Source organism: Puntigrus tetrazona, chromosome 11, assembly GCF_018831695.1.
Source record: "Puntigrus tetrazona isolate hp1 chromosome 11, ASM1883169v1, whole genome shotgun sequence".
Taxonomy (NCBI): Eukaryota; Metazoa; Chordata; class Actinopteri; order Cypriniformes; family Cyprinidae; genus Puntigrus; species Puntigrus tetrazona.
In genome coordinates this window covers 15,499,114-15,523,001 of record NC_056709.1, presented here as the reverse complement: position 1 = coordinate 15,523,001, position 23,888 = coordinate 15,499,114, and the positions used below count along the sequence as shown (strand labels likewise).

At 35.7% G+C, this 23,888-nt stretch overlaps 1 protein-coding gene across 1 annotated transcript; it reads left to right on the top strand.

The window, feature by feature from the left end:
- The first annotated feature begins 1,285 nt into the window (after positions 1-1,285).
- Positions 1,286-23,888, top strand: myom2a (myomesin 2a). The gene is given in 41 exon segments (XM_043252257.1): positions 1,286-1,349; positions 2,112-2,214; positions 3,718-3,810; positions 3,968-4,103; positions 4,194-4,348; positions 4,626-4,718; positions 6,945-7,033; positions 7,116-7,157; positions 8,222-8,278; positions 8,281-8,382; positions 8,458-8,619; positions 9,244-9,385; positions 10,133-10,326; positions 10,745-10,801; positions 11,762-11,889; positions 12,576-12,759; positions 12,915-12,932; positions 13,194-13,368; positions 13,477-13,598; positions 14,183-14,200; positions 14,500-14,687; positions 14,843-14,969; positions 16,171-16,349; positions 16,453-16,567; positions 17,378-17,537; positions 17,844-17,950; positions 18,031-18,075; positions 18,161-18,297; positions 19,029-19,173; positions 19,288-19,347; positions 19,459-19,526; positions 19,613-19,726; positions 19,841-19,928; positions 20,208-20,246; positions 20,356-20,461; positions 20,651-20,814; positions 20,962-20,998; positions 22,077-22,099; positions 22,852-22,907; positions 23,031-23,466; positions 23,469-23,888. Coding segments are annotated over 40 exon segments (4,491 nt in total). The 5' UTR covers positions 1,286-1,349; positions 2,112-2,134; the 3' UTR covers positions 23,519-23,888.

Below are 23,888 nucleotides of genomic sequence, written 5' to 3'. Positions count from 1 at the left end.
ATCACATCAAAAAGTTATTGTTTACATAATATATCTGTGTGTAGAGTGTATATTTATGTCTATAAATGCACACACATACATGTAAATATTTAGGACATTTTTATTTTAACTAAATATTTTCTATACATAAATTTACACCTTACACATAAATATATTATGTAAACAAAAAAGTTTTTTTTTTTTTTCCTTTCTTTTTGGATGTGATTAATACATTTTTTTATTTCACTAGTGCTGTAGCCAATAATATGCACATTTATTTTATTTTATTTTATTTTATTTTCATACAGTATTTAGAAGTAGGTGTTCTGCCATCCAAGTTTTCCCAGCTGCTGAAATGTGCTAGTAATTCAAATATCAATCAATGAATCACTTTTATTTATATAGCTCTTTTATCAATACAGACTGAAAAGCACTGAGCAGAATCGAATAGGAAAATATAGTGATAGTAATGTGCAATGACAAGATTAAACACTTAATTTTTATTAAACGCAGAGATGGTCTGTGTAATCAAATCAACGATGATAGCTAGAATCATTTAATTTTAGTCATTTCTGAAAGTTGGTAATACATTAATGTTATTTTCATGCTTTTCTTGCTCAACATCTACAAGACCTGCTTTGACAGACGGTATTGATTAGTTAATGACTTATACAGCAGTACTGTAACTGCAGGGTGTCATTTACAGTCTCTCTCTCTCTCTCTGTTTTATCTTCTGTTAAAAATAGACGTTGGCAACTGTAGGCCAGGGGAGGGAGAGTAGATTAAAACCCTAAAAAGGGCTCCTAAGACGCCGACTTCAGCATCCTTTTGGAAGTTGCTTCTACTTGTACAAAAAATTATTTTTATAAAAATGTACTTGTATTAACATCCACCCAGGGCTTTTTATAATATTCTCAAACCAAATAATCTCGCAAAATTGTGCCAAGGTCAAAACAAGAACTGGGGTTAAGCCCAAAGCTGCCATCGTTGTAGAAAATTATGCTTCTCTCCTTCAGAAGATAGTGAGAACGCACACAAGGCTACGACTCCCCGAAGCCGAGGTTGTGCTTCCAGGTAAAATCTTGTTTTGCCCTATTTGTTTTTCTCAAGAGTCATGAAATCATTCAAAAAAGAAACAAACGAACATTTGCCTCTCTTAAACTAAATCTGTTGTCTTGTTCACTTTCAGTGGGTAAAATGGTCTGAAAATTGAAGTAAATGCTATATATAGTCTTAAGAGTATCCTTACATGGGGCGGCTGAGTGAAGGCATTCCCTAAGTGAGTGCATTATTTTTGTTCCATCAGCAGGAGCTTTCCAACTGCTCTCAGGCTGCTCTTCCAACACTCAAAGCTCTTCTTTTCTCTTGGGGTAAGTGCAGCTTTAATTTATTAAACTGCTAATAGACACGTACGCTTCCCAGACGATTATATCGGTTGTATTTCACAAGCGTTGTTTCAATCAAATATTGATATCCTTGATTAATCGATTAAGAGTGATTCTGGACTTTTTGACTCTTGGTTATGTTGATATAAGACGTAGCTCCGAAGAATTTGCTTTCGAATGCGTTGCAGTCTACTTTCAGTGTTTTTCAGAGTTTGTTTAATACTGGACTGCTCGAATAGTTCGTTGGTTGGTTTGTTTCCACATGAGACCTTATATCAGCCTGTCTCATTACGTGCGGGTCAAAGGTCAAATCTAAGGGCTTTTCCTCGGATTCTTTTGCTCCCGCTTGGATTTTAGTTTGCTTCCATAAGTTGTGGCACTTATTCTGAGGTCAGCTTTTCACTTTCTGCCTGTAATGCGATGCACTTGAGCTCATGGAGCTGCTGATGGTGCTAGTTTACAATAGCCAGCAGCTAAAGTAAGAACTGACTCTGGGAGTATACAGTATTTCATATTACACTGATTTTTTTTGGACGGGCGTTTTTTTCAGTTTTGGTCTTTATCCAGGAGTGGGAATGAGGGAAACGGTTTAATTTTCAAATCATTCTTTGCTTGTTTGGGAGTTACATGCATCATTGCTAACCATGATCAGCCGATATTACTTCATGTTTAACATTCTTAATTGTATATTTAGTCTATTTTTAGAGATGATTTAGACTGCACAGTGAGTCTTGGTGTGGTCTAAAGGTCTTTTTCAGAGTGTTCCCGACATGCCTGCGAAGGGCGTTACACTTTATCGGCAGGAGCAAACGCAACAACAAAGCTCAAAACATGTCGTCCAGTACTCAAGGTATGGGATGAGGTTGGCCGATCATACGGAGAGCTTTGGCGTGAATGAGGCTTCAGCAAGCCAGAAGATCCGTCCTTAAACACAGCCGCGTCCGCTTGTGCTAATACTTGCTTCATAAGAGACCCGAAGGTCAACTGACCCGATTAGACACTCACAGACTCGACATTACGTCATGCATCAGTGATGAAGAAAGAGAAAATACTGCTTCTCATACTGTAGGAAAGTATGATTTAAAGCATGCCGTTTAAGCTTTTGGGCTGTCAGGAAAGAAAGTGGTTTAATTTTGATATTTTGGGTGAATTCAGATTTGCTTCAGTGTGGAGGCTGTTGCATTTAGGTTAACAAGCATGAATAAATCAGCTTTTAGCAAACCTTGCTATACCTTAGAGGACTGATTTTGTTACCTGGCCATCAAAAAATGTTAGAGATTTTGCAATAGACAGGAGAATCTTGTACTGAAAAGACTAGATTAATAGTCATTTAAATCACATTTAATTGTATTTTTTAACATTTCTGGGAGAGCAATTTGTTTTGTATGGAAGACATGATCGTAGCTGTTCAGGTTTTTCTAAAGCTTTGCCGCCGCTGCTTACTGAAACATGCTGTTTAGCATTTCCTCTTAGCATTGTTTATTTACAATTTTGGCATGCATGTATTTAGCAGTTGTTGTTTTTGGGTTTTTTTTTCAAAGTGACTGAAAAAGTAAAGAAGAACAAAGAACTTATTTGTTCAGTTATTAAATATGAACTTATTAACCACCTAAACTGGTACCAAAATAAATGATATACAAAAAGAATATGCTTGCTATATTCCTGACACTTAAATGCACATTAACTAGAATGAAATTAAATAAATTATAGTTTTAAAAGGATTTTAAAACTAACAATTGGTTAAACTACAGAGTGATATTTTTACACACTTAGGAATAAAGGCACTTATGTATAGGACATAAATGCATATTTATATATAATTTCATACTTGCATAGTTTTTTAAATGTAGTGTACTGGCAAATGTACAGACAAGCATTTATGGTAAGCTAAAATATGCTTTATTATCATTTCTGTTGAATCTTGTATTTAATCTTTAGTTATTGAATCTTTGTAATAATGGTGCAGTTGTGGTTTAGCAAATTTATATTTACATTCATATAACTTTAAATCTAATATCAAATAACACACTACAGTTAAAATAATAATTTATATATAAAGGTTATTAAAACAATGGTTTAAACTGTACATTTACAAGTTATTACAAAGTACACATTTAGAAAAATTATGAAAATATGAAACAGATTTTATAGTATTTTGTTAGCTTTTTGCCAGCCAGATATGATTTCCTGATCAGGCTGGTCTTGATTTGTTGGTTTTAAATCAGTTTATGAACTTATGCAGTTATGACCACTGTATAGCGAATCCACAATATGCATTATAATCAATGCTGATCCTTCGGTAGAGTGCAATGTAGCAAACATGACTCATACTCTGTTCTGATGTGTACTGCAGGAAATCAAGCTCTCAGGTAGTGAAGAAGGAGCAGGTCCAAGCCTCTGAGGCTATGGCAGAACAAGCCTACACAGTGCCAACCTTCAGGGAGAGGTGAGATTTTATTGGCTCCTGCATCCATTACAGTTCAGAGGGCTATTTAAAGACAGTGTAAGAGAAACCACGAAGCCCGCTTCCATATTTACAGATGACAAAAATGATAATGTCACTGTACTCTTAAGACGAAACCTGTGCATTTTTGCGTCTGCAGGGCTCCTGAAGGCATGCAGGAGTATCAGAGAATGGCAGCTCACTTTGGAAGAGATTTGGTTCAGCTTCAGCAGGAGCTGCACAGGATGAAAGTGGCCACAAAGGAGCAAGTGGAAAATATTGAGATTACTAGAGAGGTGAATATTAAAATACCCATAAATCATTTTTTTTTTCTTCTGTGGAGCACACATACAATGAAAGTGGAATATTTTCCTGTATTGTAACAGGTGAAGGGAATGATGCCTTTGAGGAAGGATTATCCTGCTGAGGTTCCCAAAGCACCGGACTTCCTGGTCAGCCTGAGAGCTCACACAGTTTGGGAAAAGACTCCCGTCAAGCTGTTCTGCACCGTCTCCGGCCAACCCAACCCTATTGTCAAATGGTTTGCATTCAGTTTTATATTCTAAAATCTTCATATAATCTGCTTAATCAATGATCTGATGGCTTGACTTAAACTTCAACAGCAAAAACTGTAAAATTATTCGAATAACCCAGCATTTTTCATGAAGCATTTGGCTGTAAATTGTTAATGAAACTATGCTTAAATGAATTGTGACATGCATTTATTCTTTATGTGTTTTCTGTCTCTACTGTGGTTTTACTCTTACTTAATTAGTTCAAATTAAGCATAACCGGTCAGTATTTCTCTGTATTGGCAGGTATAGGAATAATGTTGCCATTGAACCATTGAGTGCTCCTGGAAAGTACAAAATTGAGAACAAGTACGGGGTTCACAGTCTGATTATTAGCAGGTAAGACCTCACAAACCCTCAGCTCACATTTAGGCCTCTAGCAGTTTCCTTCCGTTTTAAATTTAGAGTTGCTAACAAATCAACAGCAACTCAAGTTTAGCTTTATTGCACATTTATTGTACCTAAATAAATTTAAAAGAGCTCTGTTTATTATTATTGTTTGCCATATAAAAATTAATGGTAACCTGTAAAAAAAAATGCCTTTATACATAAATGCCATTAATACATAAATTGTATTTATGGTGAAATTTTGTAAATGGTTTAATGTCACATGTACAGTATATGCTTAAAACAATGATTAAAACAGTGCATTATAGTAAAATTACATGTATTAAGTATTCATAATTTTTGGAAATTTATAACAGTAAATATACATTCCCAGTAGTCTGTATTTACATAATTGTGTATTAGTAATGTACACTAGTATGTTTTGAGTTGTATTTTATGTTATTTAGTTTTTACTGTGATGGAATTTAGAAAATCATAGACAATGAGCCTTAGCAAATATCTGACAGTTTTTAACCATAAATTTATATTTATATTTATATTTTTTTGTTTGTGAATGGCGACCACATCTTTGTAGGACATTTTTCAAAGCCATATCGTCAGTGACTAATGTTATTTACTTAAATTTGAAATCTTTTTCTTTCAAAGACAAATTATCATCTAATTGAATGTAGCGTACAAGCATACAGACTTGTTTTATGGTACTTTTGGTCTGTTTTTGAAGAAAATGGACAAAAAACGCCTCCTGGTCTTCATTCACTTTCACTCTCTGAAAGAGCGCAACTCTCCATTTTCCATCTGTAATGGCCTGCGGAAATGAATGAAGTACTTGTGAGAGCGACACTTTCCAATTTAGTCCCGGTGAGGTTCATCTTGAAGAAGTCTCAGCTGTTGGTTCTGCTCAACTTAGCTATGTGTCATCCGATCCTGGAACGCCTGACGCCCGTGAAGACTCACAGCCGCCATTACAGTAGCACCTCTCAGAGATCCCAGGCCGCTGCGGTGGCCTCAGTTTGGTCGCTCATTCATTCCCAGAAGAGCTTGTTACCGTATATGTTTTCCTACAGCTCTCGGAAAGAAAAATCAAAGATTGCAAATATAATGGCGTATCGGTCAAACATCTCTTATGCTTCGCGAAGGAAAAGGAGTGGCTCTAAAATAGTCCACAGGGACCGAAGGTCACATTTCGGTGCTCTATTCTCACTCCTTCAAGTCCAACACACTGCTGTCGTGTGAGATCATGTTCTGGATGCAAAGTCTCTCCGCTCGTACACACATACAGTACACATACACATACGGCGTGAGGAGCGTCGAGAGCGTGTTTCCACTATGTTAACTAGCCAAATGACCAGATGTTTTTTCTCATGTTTAAACCTGAAGTGCATCAATTCTCCACTGAGATATTTTCCCCTTTCCCAGTTCCCTGGGAGTTTGATTGACAGTCAGTCTGACCAATCAGAGCACTGAATTTGCCATTATTGTATGACAAACAAACCAGACTGTGGAATAGAGTGTATTAACGTCTTTTTCGCAGTGGAAACTAGATACCTTCTGCTGTTCGTTCTTTTTTATTTATTGTTATAAGTGACTGAGGAGCTAAAGTGATCTATCATGACATGTTAAAGAGCCAAAGAATTTAATTTATAAATGTCTTAAAAAATGCTTTTCTGACCAGTACGGCAACAGTGGCTCAACCAATGGAGTGAATTGGGGGCGAGGCTATCACCAATGGCAGACAGGAGGAAGTGTTCAGGGGAAAGTCATTATTTTCCAGTTTTGATCACAAAAGGGCCTTTTCACAAGACTGTGATGACGTGTTTCAACCAGCCTCGTTTTAATGTTTCTTTTTTAAATATATATGCACATTTGTAGCACTATGCTTTGTATTGTATCACATTAAATTACAAAAATAACAAAACAACGCTTTTATTGAAAATCGTGAAAACACTTTTATTAATCTCTAATAATTTTTTTTAATCTATACAAATTATTGGTCACTGAAATGATTTGGTTACATTCTTCAAATATCAACATTTTATTTGTCTGTGTCTCGTGGAAAACAACAAGCCAGTCAGTGACGGGGGTTTTAAATAATGTGAGTTAAAAAAGATAGAAGTCCATATAGCCTCTATAATCTATAATATGAATTTTCAGAAGCGCTAAAGATAATAATAATTCTTTATATTTCTGACATTGTGAATTTGTGTTGTTTAAATGCAGATGTGCAGCCACTGACTCCGGAGTGTACAGTGCTGTGGCCACCAATCCCCATGGAAAGGCCACTTCCAAGGCTACTGTGTGTGTCAGGAGTGAGTGTGTCTTCTTTTCTCCTCATCTTTTCTGTTCTCTTTTTGTCTTTCAGTAATTGACCTCGCTTGTCTTTCCATGTAGGGCCACTAGGGGGAGGAGAGCTCTCCCATCTGCCAGGGCAAGGTGAGATGGAGCTTGAGTTTGGCTGAGGCCCAGCTCCGAAGGACCTTACTTGAGATCATGAGCCATAAATATCTGTTCTGTTCCAGACGGAAAGCCTTGATAAGACATGGAAACAATGTCGCATTTTCCCAGGGTTCACTTGTGCTTGTAAACAGAAGCTAGTGTGGTAAACACTCCTAGAGCTGTCAATATACAAACAACATGTGTTCATAGTCACTGAACCCATGACTTCAAGAACTGGCTTGTGGGAAAATAATAAATGGAACAAATTGTCTTTTTTGTTTGAAAGTTAACAGGCTCTACTATATCACAGGGATGAAGTTTACATCTTGGGGATTTAAGTAAATAAAGTATGGTTGATAAATACATAAATAAATGTAAAAACAAGCAAACAAACTATAAATATATAAATATAAGTGCAATTCAGTATATTAAAATTAACAGCATTACATAAAAAAAATATAAAAATTAAATAAAATTAAAAACAGATAAAAGTGATGAACTGATAAATTGATGAATCCATCATAAAAATGACAGAAATGAATAAATTCTTAATGTTTTTGAAATAAACTGATTGTTTTTTATTTATTTTATTCTATTTAATTCATTTTTGCAGCTTCAAAATACAGGGTATAGGGATTTGTTATTGTGAGTGCAATCTCTATATAATCTAATAAATATAATCTTTTTGTTAAATAAATACTGTCATGGTGTCAAAAAATAAAGTCAAACTTTATTGTAAAAGCCACATTTGCCACATGTAAATTACAACCGAACATCAATACAAACCCTTGTTATTAATAGATAACCACATAATTTTATACTAAAGAAATTAAATTGGTGCACAGACATTAAACAAAGTGCTCTTCTAATTTTGGAAAGGGAAATTTCGGGGGTTACAATATAGATTTTTTTGTGAGGAAAAACTTTCACAGACATTTGTTGTGTTAAGAAAACATGTGGAATTAATGCATAGATTTACATTAGCTTTGCACAATCAGAGGGTTTTTATTTCATTGATATTGTGCACATCTGACCCATGGGTGTATATTATGTTTCTTTAGCTCCTCTGTTCGGCATTCATCCCAGCAAGCTTGAGGTGACCCTGCTGGAGTCATTCGGGTGACGTTCGGTACCGAAGGAGAGTCTGTCAGTCTGGTGGCTAACATAGTGGTGGTCCCTGATCTGCCAAACCTGCCCCCCGAGGCCATGTGGTACAGAGATGGTGAGAGGCTGCGTTTCTCATTCAGCTGTGAAAAAGCTGAACTGTTATTAACACACTTTGTATTTGTGTGTGTAGATACTTTGCTAATGTCATCCAGGTGGGCTGAGATGTCTGTCGGTGGTGGGGTCGCCAAGCTCACACTTCCTCACCTGAACAAGGATGATGAGGGTCTTTACACGCTTCGCATTTGGACCAAGGATGGAACCGCTGAACACAGCGCATACCTGTTTGTGAAAGGTACAGAATATGTGAGGAATAAGCTAACTATAATATGTGTTTGTGGAAAAAAAAAAGTGAGGTTGGAGGAATAATTTGAACGAAATTCGGCCCCAAGAAATTTTTCGCTCAGAAAAAGGTTTATAAGAGAATGCAAAAGTTTAGCGAGCAAATGCAAAAAATATAAGGTCGACTAGTGCTGTAAAACTATTAAACGATTAGATGCAGTTAATCACAATTAATCGTTTGACAGCTCTAATTTCGACCCATTTGCCTTTCTTCATAAAAAACGTATTCATCATGAACTTTTAGATAGAAACTGCATGTGAAACTTTGCATTTCCCTGAGAAACTTTGCTCTCAATTTTGCGTTCCTGCATAAAACCTGTGAGAAATTGTAACAATTCTGCGAGCAAATTTATATTTCAATGCTTTTGGCAAATAATCCCATAAGAATCTTCACTTTTGTTAGAAAAACCTGTGCAATCTCCAGGAAACGTACTAACAAATGTTTTGTATTACACCAAGCAACTTTAGCAAGAGAATGCAAGAGTTTGTTTACGTTTCCCTGCAAAACCAATACCTTGCCATCCTTGTATCCATTAAATGACATATATATTTGAACATGTGTGTGTTTGTTTCACAGACGCCACTCCGACAGTGTCTGGTGCCCCTGGAGCCCCCATGGATGTTAAGGTCTTTGATGTCAATGCAGATTACGTCCTGGTCTCTTGGAAACCTCCAAACACCACCCATGAGGCTGCCATCACTGGATACTTTGTGGACAGGTAAAAAGTTACAAAGTCAGAATAGTGAGACTTAAATTTACAGTTCTAAGAAATAAAGAAAGAATTGGGAGATTTATCTTATTTAAAGGAACACTTCTTCAAATCCATTCAGCCGATCTCCAGGTCTGGCGCTAGCGCTTTTAGATGTATCTTAGCAATGATCATTGAATCTTATTAGGCCGTTAGCATTTCAATCAAAAATGACCAGGGTGTGTACTTAAACTTGCGTCTATCATCTACTAAGACGAACAGAAAATGAAAAGTTGTGATTTTCTGATATGGCTAGGAACTTTATTCTCATTCCGGCCTAATAATCAAGGAGGAAGTTTGCTGCCATACCATGACTGCGGCAGGTGCAATGATAACATCATGATATTATTGCAACTTTAAATTTTCCGATAGTTTTAGTACGCAATGTACTAAGCTAAAAACTTTACTTTTAGAGCTAAACTTTAGGATTGACATGTCCATTATTTTTAAGATTTTCTCGTAAATCGGCGGGTTAAGATGTTTTGTGAATATGAACCATGGTGTATATGCTTGCAAATAAATCAGAATTAGAAAAAAAAAAAAAACCTGAAATCTGTCTTTATATTTAGCAGTCCATTTCTCAGAATTGCACATTTGTATAATGAAATTATTTTATTTTTTATTCAGTTCTTCCAAATATGTGCATACTTTTTTTTTTTTTTTTTTTATAAATAAGTAAGACACGTTGGACATGTTTTAAATACTTCAATTTTGCAGACGCAAATCAGGAACTAAGGACTGGGTCCAGTGCAATGACTCCCCTGTGAAAGTGTGCAAGCTGCCCGTCCACGGCCTGACCGAAGGGGCTTCCTATCACTTCAGAGTGAGGGCTGTGAACAAAGATGGCATCAGTCTGCCCTCCAGGATGTCCTCTGGAGTGACCGCTGGACAGGTGGAGAGTGATGTGGAAGGTAGGACTAGAAAAAACACAGCAGATAGAGACATCTTGTGCTAAAACAGGGCCAGTATAACCCGCATGATTTAAAAGAGCTGTTGTAATAAAATGAAGCAAAAAAACTCCAGACACCTCTGACTTTATTCACGGTAAGTGTATAGGATGCAGCGTTGTGCTTTTCCTCCTTGGATGCTTAGTTTAAGAGCATTTTCAAGCAGGTGTGACCCAAGTGCCTTTAATACTTGGCTTTCAAATTTCTCATTTGTCATATGTCTTTAATGTCTCATTTGAAATACACATCTCAAGTTGTACACAGAAGCTTAAAGGCTTCTGTACTGGTGATTTTAAAAACAGTCCCGGTTTAATATTTTTAAAAATGGAATCATCTTACCTGATGGGAAATTAAAGTATTATGTTTATGTATTGTGAAACAGTGATTAAAATCGAAGGGAAATATGACATTGCAATTCGACAGGAGGAACTACAAGGAGGTACATTCAATTTTTAGATTTCCCTGAGCCATTAATATCATCTTCATCCTTTCAATCCAACCAACTGCATGCTATGTCTGTCAATTTAACACTTAACAATACATTTTTTCATTCTTTCATCCCATATAGTAAAACCTTGATTTTTGAATATTTACCTTTCATTTTTAAGTTAGACAACTCTTCCTTGTATATTATGTAAAAATATGTATGCATGTGACCATTGTTTCTGGGAAAAACCATGGCATCTCCACAGAGCTATATGATTTTGCTAAAAGGATTTTTTTATCACCTATTTGTATTCATTTTAAGTAGTACTGACTACTTCGAATTCATTTTTAAAAACATAACAAATAACCTATGAAAAGAAAACTGGTCTGACAAAAAGAGTATAAATGAATAAATAGTATAATATACGATAATAATAATTTAGGTTACTGTAGGTAGGGTTAAATATTAAATGTCAACTGGCTAATCAGCTAACCAATATTTTCCAAGGCTGATTTAATATCATCCCTGCATTTAACCCAAAACGTGTGTGTTCTTCAGACTGAATTTAACCAGCAAATAAATTAATGAAATAATCTCCTAATTAAATCCACCTAAATTAAATTCATATAATTAAATAAATCTTGAAGTATTAAAATGTTGTTGTTGTTGTTGTTTTGCAGTGAGTTGTTGAGTTTTTGGCTAACTTTTATTTTTTTCATATACAGTTACTTTCCTTACTATTTTTGCAGAATGTTCTGAAGAATGTTAATCAGTACAGTATACTGTATGCCTTTTAGTTCTTTCTCTACCGTAGATTTGTTTGCCAAACTGGTCTTTTTGCCAAAAATTCATGTTGTCTAAACACATTAATATTAAGTTGCTAACACACTGCAAATAAACGTGTATGTGTAAAGTAGATGATGTTAAAAATGTAATTTTGCATAAATAAACATCTGATTTATTCCCGTTTAGTGTATGTAACAATACCAGGTCCACCCACCAATGTGCATGCATCAGAAATAAACAAAACATACATTGTTCTGAGCTGGACACCACCCAGCCCTCGTGGACGGGCACCTGTGTGGTACCTCATTGAGAAGGTGTGTGGGCACTTTTCTATCTGTAAAAATAAACGTTTTTCTCAAGTAATCAGAATCAATAATGTCTTAATCATAATAGTTTTCAGAATGAACAATGCTAGATTTGAAAATCAAGGGAGTCTAGGAATTTATACATAAATATAATCTAAAATGACTAAAGTCTTTAAAGTGCTCCATTATGTATTTTTGAGAATAACCTTTCACTCAGTGTATAACACACTGATAGTGTGTAACTCTAAGTGAATGAAAACATTCTGCAAAGTTTAAATCTGAAAGGGCACCGTGTATAAAATTATGGTCTCTCAAAGGTCAGAAAATGAGTCCCAGTGATGTTTTATGATGATGTTGAAATGAAACATTAGGATATTTCCTGCAAACTTGTTGGTCTGAATGAAAATGCAAATTCATTCCTTGCCACTAGGTGCCGCTTTTGGAGTGTTTAAAACTGCTTTCATATCATGAGAAAATGAAAGTCAACCTGTTGTATGACTCCCAAAACCAAAATATAAACCTTTCATAACCCATAATAGGGGCACTTTATTTGCTTTAAATGTAATAAATTAATGCAATACATTATTAATGTAATGATGTAATGTAATTTTACAGAGCCAGTCATCATAATTGGTAAAAAGGTTGTTTTTCCCATAATTCCTGGGTTTTTAAAGGGGAAACTCTCCATGACTTAGTGTGTAGGTGACAGTCACGTCTGGCAGAGAGTCAACACTGCGGTCCAGCTACGATCTCCCCGTTACCCTGTTTACGATATGGAGGACAAGAAATCTTACCGTTTCCGCGTAATCACTGTCAACAAGTATGGTTCGAGTGAGCCATCAGAGCCCACGGCACCCATCCAAAAGGTGGACCCTTATGGTAAGAAGGCTCTAAACTGTCAAACTGCAACTTAACAGACCTGCTGTTGTGGTTGTTTAACTATCAGATGCCATGTGATATGAGATGTCCAGAAGATGTGCAGAAAATTACACAAATGCCCCTTTGTATAACGATTTCCATGCTGTATTTTGCAGGTGTTGTTTCGAATATTGGTATGTATGTTTATGTTACCACAGCCTTCTGCTTTGCGAAAAAGGAAATCACAAAAGTCTGAAATATCACTATGGTCTTGAATGCTTTTCCACTCCACAAGAACTTGACACTTTGTTGCTGTTTGGCATTTATTGTTTTAGTCCCACCTCAGCCCACATCTATCCACCATAACATGTTTGCTTTCAGCACGGCAGACTACCAGTGACTCCCAGTTAAATCTGTGAAAATATCTCTAATAACTGTGTTTTTGGTTTATGCAGGTGTCCCCTCTGCCCCAGGAGTGGTGATTGCCTCCAGAAACACTAAAACTTCTGCTTTTGTGCAATGGGAGGCTCCGAAACATACAAACAACCTCATGGGTTACTATGTGGATGCTTCTCTGGTTGGCTCCAAGAAATGGTTCCCTTGCAACCACAGGCCTTACAAACACACCAGGTAAAAATGCAGACCAAAACATCCATATTTATTTTAACTTCAAGAACTTTTGAGAAGTCTTGACTGGTTTCTGGAGGTATTGTGCTTGACCATCTGGGTTTACATCAGGTTTGTGGTCCATGGTTTGATCCCTGGAGATACGTATGTCTTCCGTGTGCAAGCCGTGAATGCTTACGGGTTGAGTGAAGAATCGCAGGAATCCGCTCCTCTCTTCATTGATGCTGCTCTTTGTACGTATACAAGATGGCTGACTTCTATAGCAATGTTACAAACGTTAGGAACTATTCATTGTTAGTTAAAGGTAGATTACATTTGTTTGTTTGTGTGTGTGTGTGTGTATTTGTGTGTAGGTATTTCACTGGCGTATAAACATTGCAGTTTATACTGACACCTACTGGTGTGGATGTTTTATACAACAGTTGCAGATGCAATACTATTCAAATGTATCTAACAGAGAGTATAAATAGTAGTGGTGTTAAACAAATAATTTAAAGTTATTTATTATGTATACATAAAATTACAATCATGCATGTATATTTGTAAGAAAAATATGTATTGATTATATATTAAATATATTTAGATATAAATTATATGAATACAGATATATACAAGTAAATTTATTCACAATATATACTATAATGTCTGTGCTTTTATATATACACATAATATATTATACAGTGCACAAGCATATACTATGTAAACAAAACTTTTATTTTGGATTAATTGATAATTCACAATTAACGTATGTAATATAAATGCAAATATAAAAGATGTGTTTAATTAAAGCCATAAACACTTGTGTTATCTTATACAGTTGGGGCTGTGGAGTATGGTATGTATATGATATATTTCCATATATAAAGTGATTTCGTACTGATATTTACACGCAAACCATATAAAATCAGTCACGTAAAGTCACGTCAGTGTGAAGTACACTTATTCTAGGCACGTTTGTGAATTTGTGTAAGCTACTGCATCTATAACCAATCACTGAATCTAATGTCACAGTCAGTGGTTTAATCAGTGCACCTGATTTTTATTTAATTCACCACGGCTCCAGTCACTCATAATACTTGTGATCGCCAGAACTGTTATCCATCTCTCTAAATGTTTTTCCGTCTGTCTCGTCAGCTACTCCCTCCGCCCCATACGGCGTCAGTCTCCTGAACTGTAATGGATCCTCCATGACCCTGGCCTGGAAACGCCCCAAAAACACAGGCGGCTCTAAGATCACATCTTACTACCTGGACAAGCGTGAGGCGGGATCAGTCGACTGGAAGGAGGTTAGCCCCAGTCCGGCTGTCCACAGGACCTTCACGGTAGGCTCTCCACGAATATATCTTTCAACATCCATTTAAGAACTTACTTAAAAACCTTCATCTTTGGATTAAAAGATGACTCGCATTACTGTAAATGTGTATCGATTTGTTGTGAGTTTTCTGAAATGGTCTGTATTTTTAACATCTGGTTCCAGGTGGAGAATCTGAGCAGTGGAGTTTTCTACGAGTTCAAGATACAGGCTGCTAACTTGGCCGGAGTTGGCCTGCCGTCTGAACCCAGCAAAGCTTTTGCCTGTGAGGCCTGGACAATGGCTGAACCTGGTCAGTACCCCGTTTACTGTCATTATAAAGGAAAAAACCTAGACACTAAAGATAAAAAACAACCTCAACGTTATTCATACACAGCATTGTAAAGTTGCAAATAGCAAATAAAGCAGTCCTATTCTGTCCTAAACTACTGAAAGATTGGTATTTCATATTTTAAAGTGGTGAGTGCAATATGGGAAAGAAATGTTCACACCAAGCATGATAACATAAAGATAACGATATAGTTTAAAAAATCATTTTATATTAAGGAATAGCAGTGTACATACCACAGCTATAACGATAAAGGCACAGAGAAACAATATTGTTGGAATAATTTCAGGATTTTTTATTCGGCTGATGAAAGATACAAACATCCACAGCCAATCAGAATCCCTCCTGCTATCACAAGCTTGAGAATTTAAAGGGGCGGACGGGTCTGAGCTTAGAATAAACAGATGATATCTTTTGCCGGTGTGGATGTAAATATAGTTATCATTATCTTTATAGTTCTCGTGCTTGGTTACGATTACAGTTACCTTTATTTTGTAGTTAAAGGACAATTAACTGTCTATGGTGTCCCCAGAATGCATCTGTGACCTTTCAGTACAAAATGTGCTACTAATCTTTTATTATATAGAAAATGAAATATTTGATATATTTGAAAAGGCCTATTTTGAGTAGAAGCACAAACAGGTTGATTTTCAGTGCCTGTCTTTTTAAATGCAAATGAGCAGAAAGTGGCTGTCAAAGGCATTTGAGCTCTAAACTAAGTTCTCATTCACACATGTCCGTGAAAGTAAACAGCTGGGGGAAAAAAATCACACGTTTAATTAGATCTGTGTGGCAGCAGCAATATACGTTAATGCTCTCTTGTATCTTCTGAGACTCTGTAGAGACCTGGTAGATCTGATACCAAGAGATCTGGTACAATGTTGTCGCTTGTGAGATAAAAATGATGGTGCCTTGGGTGGGAACTTGCAGATTAAGGGGTGGCAATATTATAATGAGATCCCTTTGCTTGTAGAAAAAGGCTTACAGGTTACTAGGTTAAACTTTTTTTTACCATTGGAAAATGTTTAATTTTCATAATATGTCACCTTTAAATTTTGCAACTGTTACATCTAACTAGTAACTCCCCAGCGCTGTTCATATATGGAGGTTGCACAGCAGAAAATATCATCTTGTGTGCATTCACAGTTACTCTCTTTGTTTTCAGGCCCAGCGTATGACATTAGTTTCTGGGAGGTGCGTGACACCTCTGTCCTGGTGCAGTGGAAGCCCCCGGTGTACAGCGGAGATTGTCCCATCACTGGCTACTTTGTGGACATGGCTAAGAAGGGCTCTTCAGATTTCGCCGCTGTGAACGCGGAGCCAATTGCGCATTGCTACTTGAAGGTGTCACACAAAACCCCTCATTCTGTTACGAACCTCTAATGACAAAGACATGTATGTGATATATGTCAAATGCATATTCAGATGTTTATACGCTGATCTGTAGGTGGCTGGACTAGAGACTGGAGCATCATATGTGTTCAGAGTCCGGGCTGTGAATGCTAAAGGTGTTGGAAAAGCCTCAGATGTGTCCGATCCCGTATGTGCAAAAGCTCTGCCAGGTAACTGCAATACTGTATTATTACAAACAGTAAGCACTCAACAATATTAGGGCTGCAAGCAACAATTTGGATTTTTTTTTAACAATTAACAAATATTATAATGATTAATCAACTAATTGTTGATTATTTTGCAGGTTAAACAGTATGCTTTGTTTTATTGCTCAGCTTTTGCAATTAGTGAAAATAATGAGTTACGCATTCTAACTAATAAATAAAATAATGGTATTACAAAAATGATAAAATAGTCATAAAGTTACTTTTTGCAATTAAAATAAATATTTTTGACACACAAAATGAGATTACAGACAGGGAGAGGCATTCTCATTCAACATTTAATTAACTGTGTGAAAAGCAACTCATCGTTCTGCCTAACAACTCGTTTTGTAAGTCATATGAATATAGAACAAAATAATGCTAAGTGATGAGACATTTTATTTTCAGATAAACTGTTTTATTAAACACATTAGCTCTCTTAACATACTTTATAATGTTTTAATAATGAACACTGTCCAGAGCTAGATTAAGCATTAATCCACACAAACCAAACTATCACTTTAATATATTATGCTCTATGAAATGAGTGTTCGACAATAAAACTATTTGTTGATGTTCTTGTTTTTTTTTTTAATAATGTCGACTGATCATTTCAACCCTAATCCACAAAACCTAAAGGTTTTGTTCCAAAACTGTATTTTCAGAAAAAGACAGGATGTTACAGTGAAAGCAAATAGGGTCACCATTCAATGAACTGTAAAAAGTGGATTATGATAGATAGAACTTGTTTTTATAGAATTTTGCATTATTTTCAAGGTACAAAGGAGATTGTATGTGGTGTGGATGAAGAAACCGGAGACATTTTCTTAAACTTTGAAGCTTGTGAAGTTTCCGAGACTTCTAAGTTCGCATGGTCAAAGTCCTACAAAGAGATCACTGAATCAAGCAGGGTCTCCATCACATCCTCTGGAAGGCAGTATGTCTGATCTGTGTGGATTTTGTCATTTATTCAACAATCTCATGAGAATTTTAAGCATCGTGCAAGTGAACGAGTTTGCACAATCTGACTAGTATAAAAACATGTACGATTTGTGGGCCAAATATCACCACCAAGGTTTAAATATTGCACACAAATGTCTAAATGAGATTCATATCAAATTGCAATCAGTAATAGTAAAATACTTACAAATTGTCATGAGACTGTGTTGCATATATTACATCGTTACATAATGAAGTTCTGTAGCAAAGTGCTATTAACTAACTAATGTTGTTTTCTGCCAAGGTCTAAGCTGACGTTTGTAAACGCTGAGAAGGAGGATTTGGGCGTCTACTCTGTCGCGGTGACTGACACAGATGGCGTTTCTTCCAGTTACTCTGTCAATGAAGAAGGTCAGAGTTTGGGTTTAAATTTCTCTTTCTTTATTTACTTATGAAGAAGATCATAATACGATACCTGTTTTCTTTTGCAGAGCTCAAAAAAATGCAGGAGCTGAGCTACAACATCAAACATCCCAGTGAGTTGCCTGTGAATCGTTCGTGAATGTTTTTGGTTGAACGATTAGGTGTTTGTATTAATAACTTTTTTTATATTTTCGTCAGTTGTCCCGTTGAAGACTGAGCTGAATTATGAGATTCTGGAGAAGGGTCACGTGCGTTTCTGGGTGCAGGCTCTGAAGTTGTCCTCCTCTGTCAACTACAGGTTCATCGTCAACGATAAAGCCATCACGAGTGCTGAGGTACAAGCCAGCACTTCACTGCTCCAAAGTCACTTATGATTTAAACATTATTATCATTTACAAATTGTCTAGTTTGTTTTTTTCAATTTTTTATTATTACTTTTTTCATTAATTAAAATCAATTATAATAAATAATAAAAAGGACAAATAATTAATACACTTACGCTAGTATTATTAACATTTTTGTTGTTCTTTACAAATGATTATATATTTACCAGTGACAACCAAAATTTGTTATTTATTAGTTTTATTTACTAAAAAAAAGTTATTATAATAATTAATAAAAATCTAAATTTGAAACAAATAACTAGGAATTTGTTGACAATGACATTATTGATATTATTTACAAATAATAACCAAAATCAGCCATTGTTAATTAATTTTATTGTTTTTATTATTTAAAAATCAATTATAACAAATTAAAAATGTACAACTGATTAATACAATTTGTCTATTATTATGATTAATATTGCTTTTGTTTTTAATCTTTACAAATTATATATATATATACAAATAATAATTGGAATTTTGTTTTGTTTACTATTTTGATAAAATTATATTAACAAAATATTATAATTTGTAAAAATGATTATTTATTAGTTTTCTTAACTTTTTTTATTCAAATTTTTCTAATAAACAGGCAGTTGTTGACATCATTAGTAGTAGTATCAATAAAGTCATTTAAATCCCTTTGTATAATTACATTTAAAATGTTTGTACTGTGTGTTTAGGGTTACAAAATCAGCCATGATGTTTCTACTGGAATCATCCAGATGACTATTGAGCACTTCACCAAGGCCAATGAAGGCACTTACACCATTCAGATCAGCGATGGCAAGGCCAAAAGCCAAAGCTCACTGGTTCTTGTGGGAGACGGTAAGGGCTTAACAGAGTCTAAAAGTTAATGTCTAGACACAATGCTGCTGTGGTATAAGTACAAAACTATGAAACCTCTGTGAGCAAATGTTTTTTACATTTTTCTAATCTTAGCATTCAAAGTTGCTCTGAAGGAAGCTGACTTCCAGAGAAAAGAGCACATCAGAAAGCAAGGTTTGTAAAAATGGCAGAAGTGACAAAATTGTACCCCATATTGTCAGAATTGTTTGTAACATATGGCCCGTTGTCATTTATTAATCTGTTCCATTATTCTGGTTCTCTCAGGCGCTCACTTCTCAGAGTACCTGTCTTTCCATGTGACAGACGACTGCACAGTGATGCTTGTGTGCAAGGTAAATGCATCCCTGCCTTTTAAAGACCATTTAACATTGATAAAAGAGTCTCGTATCCTTATCCTTGCCTTATGTTTACACTGCAGCTGGCCAATGTGAAGAAAGAGACAACATTTACCTGGTTTAAAGAGGATGAAGAGATTACTGTTGATGTTCCACCAAATCCAATGTCTGGATCTTGCTCTCTTCCAATCCCCATGGTATGAAAACCAGTGCTTCAGAGATCAAAGTTTAGAAAGCAGAAACATAAATGCACCAGTCTATTAATAAACGCAATGTTTAACTTTGTTTATGTTTGTTTTCTGTTTCAAAAGTTCTCAAGAAAAGACCAGGGAATTTACAAAGCTGTACTGGGTGATGACCGTGGGAAAGACACTTCTGTCTATGATATTTCTGGCAAAGGTAACGATATGTATTTAATTACTATGTGTGTGTTATATATTTCCAGCTGTTTAAAGGTTTGTGGTCGCAAAAAAAGCAAAAGATTCCACAAAACGTTTAAGAAGTAGTGTACTTATAGACACACTATAAAAAAAAAAAAAAAAAAAAATATATATATATATATATATATATATATATATATATATATATATATATATATATATATATATATTATTTTTAATATATGTTTTATAAGCATTATTTTGTCATGATTATTAATTATTTATTCTCTTTTGTCAGTGTTTGAGGACATCATCAATGCTATCGCCAGTATTGCTGGTATGTTGGTTATTCTCTTCTGATTTCATGAACTCCATCTCCATTTTTCAGATCTATTTTAAAATATTATCACTATTGTAGTTTGAATATATTGTATGTTTCATTCCAGGTTCCTCTGCCTCTGACTTGGTTCTTCAGTGCACACCAGAGGGTATCCGACTGCAATGTTACATGAAGTACTACACAGAGGAGATGAAAACTAGCTGGTTTCATAGGTACATTTCCATAAAGAGAGACCAACCATATGTTCAGACTCAAAATATACAAACCAGACAATAATGGAATTATATGAGGCATTATATGATAGTATAAGCTTGAGATCAGAAGAGGAGTATGTGTCATGTTTGGTGGGTTGTAGCCAGAGTGAATGACTTTCTTTTGTTTGTCTTTTCTTTTGGCTTCAGAGAGAGTAAGATCTCCTCCTCAGAAAAGATGAGGATCGGAGGCACATCTGAGATGGCCTGGATGCAGATCTGTGAGCCCACTGATAAGGAAAAGGGTCATTATACCATTGAGATTCATGATGGAAAAAAATCACACTCTCGCACCTTTGACCTTTCTGGACAAGGTAAGTGAATTGCTAAATGCTGTTGGCTCAGAATCTAACCTAAAAATCAACTATAAATAGATTAAAAATGCTAGATGCATAGAAATTTTTTTTGTCATGAACTTTTCTCCGTATTACTTATATGTAATGTGTTCTTCATTCTAACAGCATACACTGATGCCTATGCTGAGTTCCAGAGACTTAAGTAAGAGAATCTCCATTGCTTCAGTTCATTCTCTTAAAGGAACACTCCACTATTTTTGAAAATAGGCTAATTTTCAGACTCCTCTAGAGTTAAACAGTCGAGTTTTATCGTTTTAGAATACGCTCAGTCTGGCAGAGCACTTTTAGCTGTAGCTAGCATAGATCATGGAATCTGATTAGACCATTAGCATTTCGCTCAAAAATTACGATATTGACAACAAAGTTTCGTTGAAATAGGAAATATTTAAATATAAAAAAATACCTAAACTCTTTGATCATTTTTTCGAAGAGAGATGCTAATGGGCTAATCAAATTCAATGACCTATGCTAAGCTAAGCTAAAAGTGCTCCACTAGACTCGGAGATCATCTGAATGGATTCGAAAACTGTAAAACTCAGCTGTTAAACTCTAGGAAGTTGGAAAATGGGCCTATTTTCAAAAATAATGGAGTGTTCCATTAACACAATTCCTGGTGTTTTTTTTTTCTAAAAAGGATAGTTCACCCAAAAATGAAAATTATGTTGTTAATTACTCAGCCTTGTGTTGTTCCAAACAAAGATGAACTTGAACATCTCACACAAATGAAGACATTTCTGATAAAATCCAAGAGTTTTCTGGACCGCCAAAAACAGCAGAGGAACTATTACAGTCAAGGCCTATAGGCATAATACTGCGTCACTGACATTAATGAGAAGAAATTGCTAAATAAAGTCATTATGTTTTGTTTTCTTTGTGCACAAAAGAGTATTATTATATCTTCATATAATTACAGTTGAACAACTGATGTCACGTGGACTATTTTAACAATGTCCTTATCACCTTTCTGAGCCTTGAACATGGTAGTTGTGTTGATTTTTATGCATAGTCAGAAAGCTCTTGTATTTAATAAAAAAATATTATTTCAAAAAAACATACATTTTTGTTTTGAATTTCAACAAAGTTTTTACAGTTTGGATTTGGAACAACATAAGGGGTAATTAATGAGAAAAATGTAATTTCTTGCATGAACTGTCCCTTTAAGAATCAGCTCAAAAATTAAGCAAAACACTCAAAAATATTTTCTTTCTTTCTTTAATCAGAGCTGCCGCCTTTGCTGAGAAGAGTGAGTATTTCCGAGAACTGCTGAAATGCAACATTAATAGGCTCTAATCCGGTTCATATTCATGCATACTTGAACTCAGGGAGCATAATGGAATGTAAAGCTTTGTACAATGAAAATAATCTCATTAAATCAGCTTAGGAAGGTGTTCAAATACCAGAATTATGACCCACATTTTCATACAACTGGAAGTAACCCATTTATTGTTAAATTAGTGTCTTTTTTTTACCAAAAACTATTAACTGTGACCCTGGAGCACAAATGCTCCAGTCATAAGTAGCATGGGTGTATTATTTGTAGCATTAACCAACAGTATATTGTATGGGTTGAAATTATTATTTTTTTACTTTATGACAAAAAGAACATTAGAATATTAAGTAAAGAAGTTAAGTAAAGATTATGTTGCATGAAGATATTTTGTAAATTCCCTACCATAAATATATTAAAACTTGATTTTTGATTAGTAATTTTGATTAGTAATGTGCATTGCTAAGAAATTTATTTGGACAACTTTAAAGGCGATTTTCTCAGCATTTGAATTTTTTTTGGCTCCCTTAAATAGTTGTATCTCAGCCAATTATTGTCCTGTCCTTATATGAAAAAGCTGAATTGTACAGTTTTCAGATGATTTAAAAATCTTAATTAAACAAAAAATTGTCCCATAATGTTTTGTGGTGCAAGGTCACAATTCATTTAATTTACCTAAGTGGGAAATAGTGTACAAATGTGTAATATGTACTATTTGCCCTCTGTAGACCGTGGTAGAGTGGTAGGTGGCCTGCCAGATGTTGTCACCATTATGGAGAAGAAGGTAGTGTATCTTTTATTTTTCCCAGAAATACATTTCTAGTACATTTCTAATACATTTCTAAATGAACTGTTCATTTTATTCATGGTACATCTGCACATACTTTGTGACCTTTCTCCTCTGCAGAGCCTGAGTCTTACTTGCACAGTGTGGGGTGACCCCAACCCAGAGGTCACCTGGTTTAAGAATGAGCAGGAGATTGTGTCCGACGACCGCTACAAGATCACCTTCGAGGGTGGCAAGTTCGCCAGCCTCACTATCCATAGTGTGTACGTGGAAGATTCTGGAAAGTACAGCATCAATGTACGGAACAAGTACGGAGGGGAATTTGTGGAGATCACAGTCAGTGTGTATAAGCAAGGAGACGATATCCCAGAGCCCAAACTGGGACAGATGGCTAAGCCCGTCGCTACCCCAAAGCCAGCTACACCTGCTCCACAGCCTACAAAGGCCCCGACTCCTGCGCCCTCCATGAAGTCCCCAACCCCTACTCCACCTCCCTCTGTGAAATCTCCCACTCCAACTCCAGCTCCTAAATCACCCACCCCACCCAGATCCATGAGATCCCCACCCCGCCAAGATCCATGAGATCCCCCACCCCTACTAAGAAGTAACTAGTAAACTATGGCTTGAATACATGAAGTATTCATAGAGTTGATGTATAGTCTGCAGTAGTCTCAAAATCAGGATCTGTCACTGGTACAGCCAGCGAAGTTAAACATACTTACAGTAAAATATCTGAGAGTCCTTTAAGATCAGTGTCAGACTCCAGTGTACCGGTTTTTATCTCTTAAATAGAATCAAAAAAGTAGGAAGATTGTGTTTCATGTATTGCTTCTGCAGCCAAATGATAAAGTTGCTAAAGTGGTGTTGGGCAAGTTAAAATCATCCCAAAGGCTACCGCTGTCTTATTTGTCTTTGTTCTGTACCCTCCAAATGCTTGTTGGTGCCAATAAAAATCAGCCGTCTCCTCTCTGGAGTGGA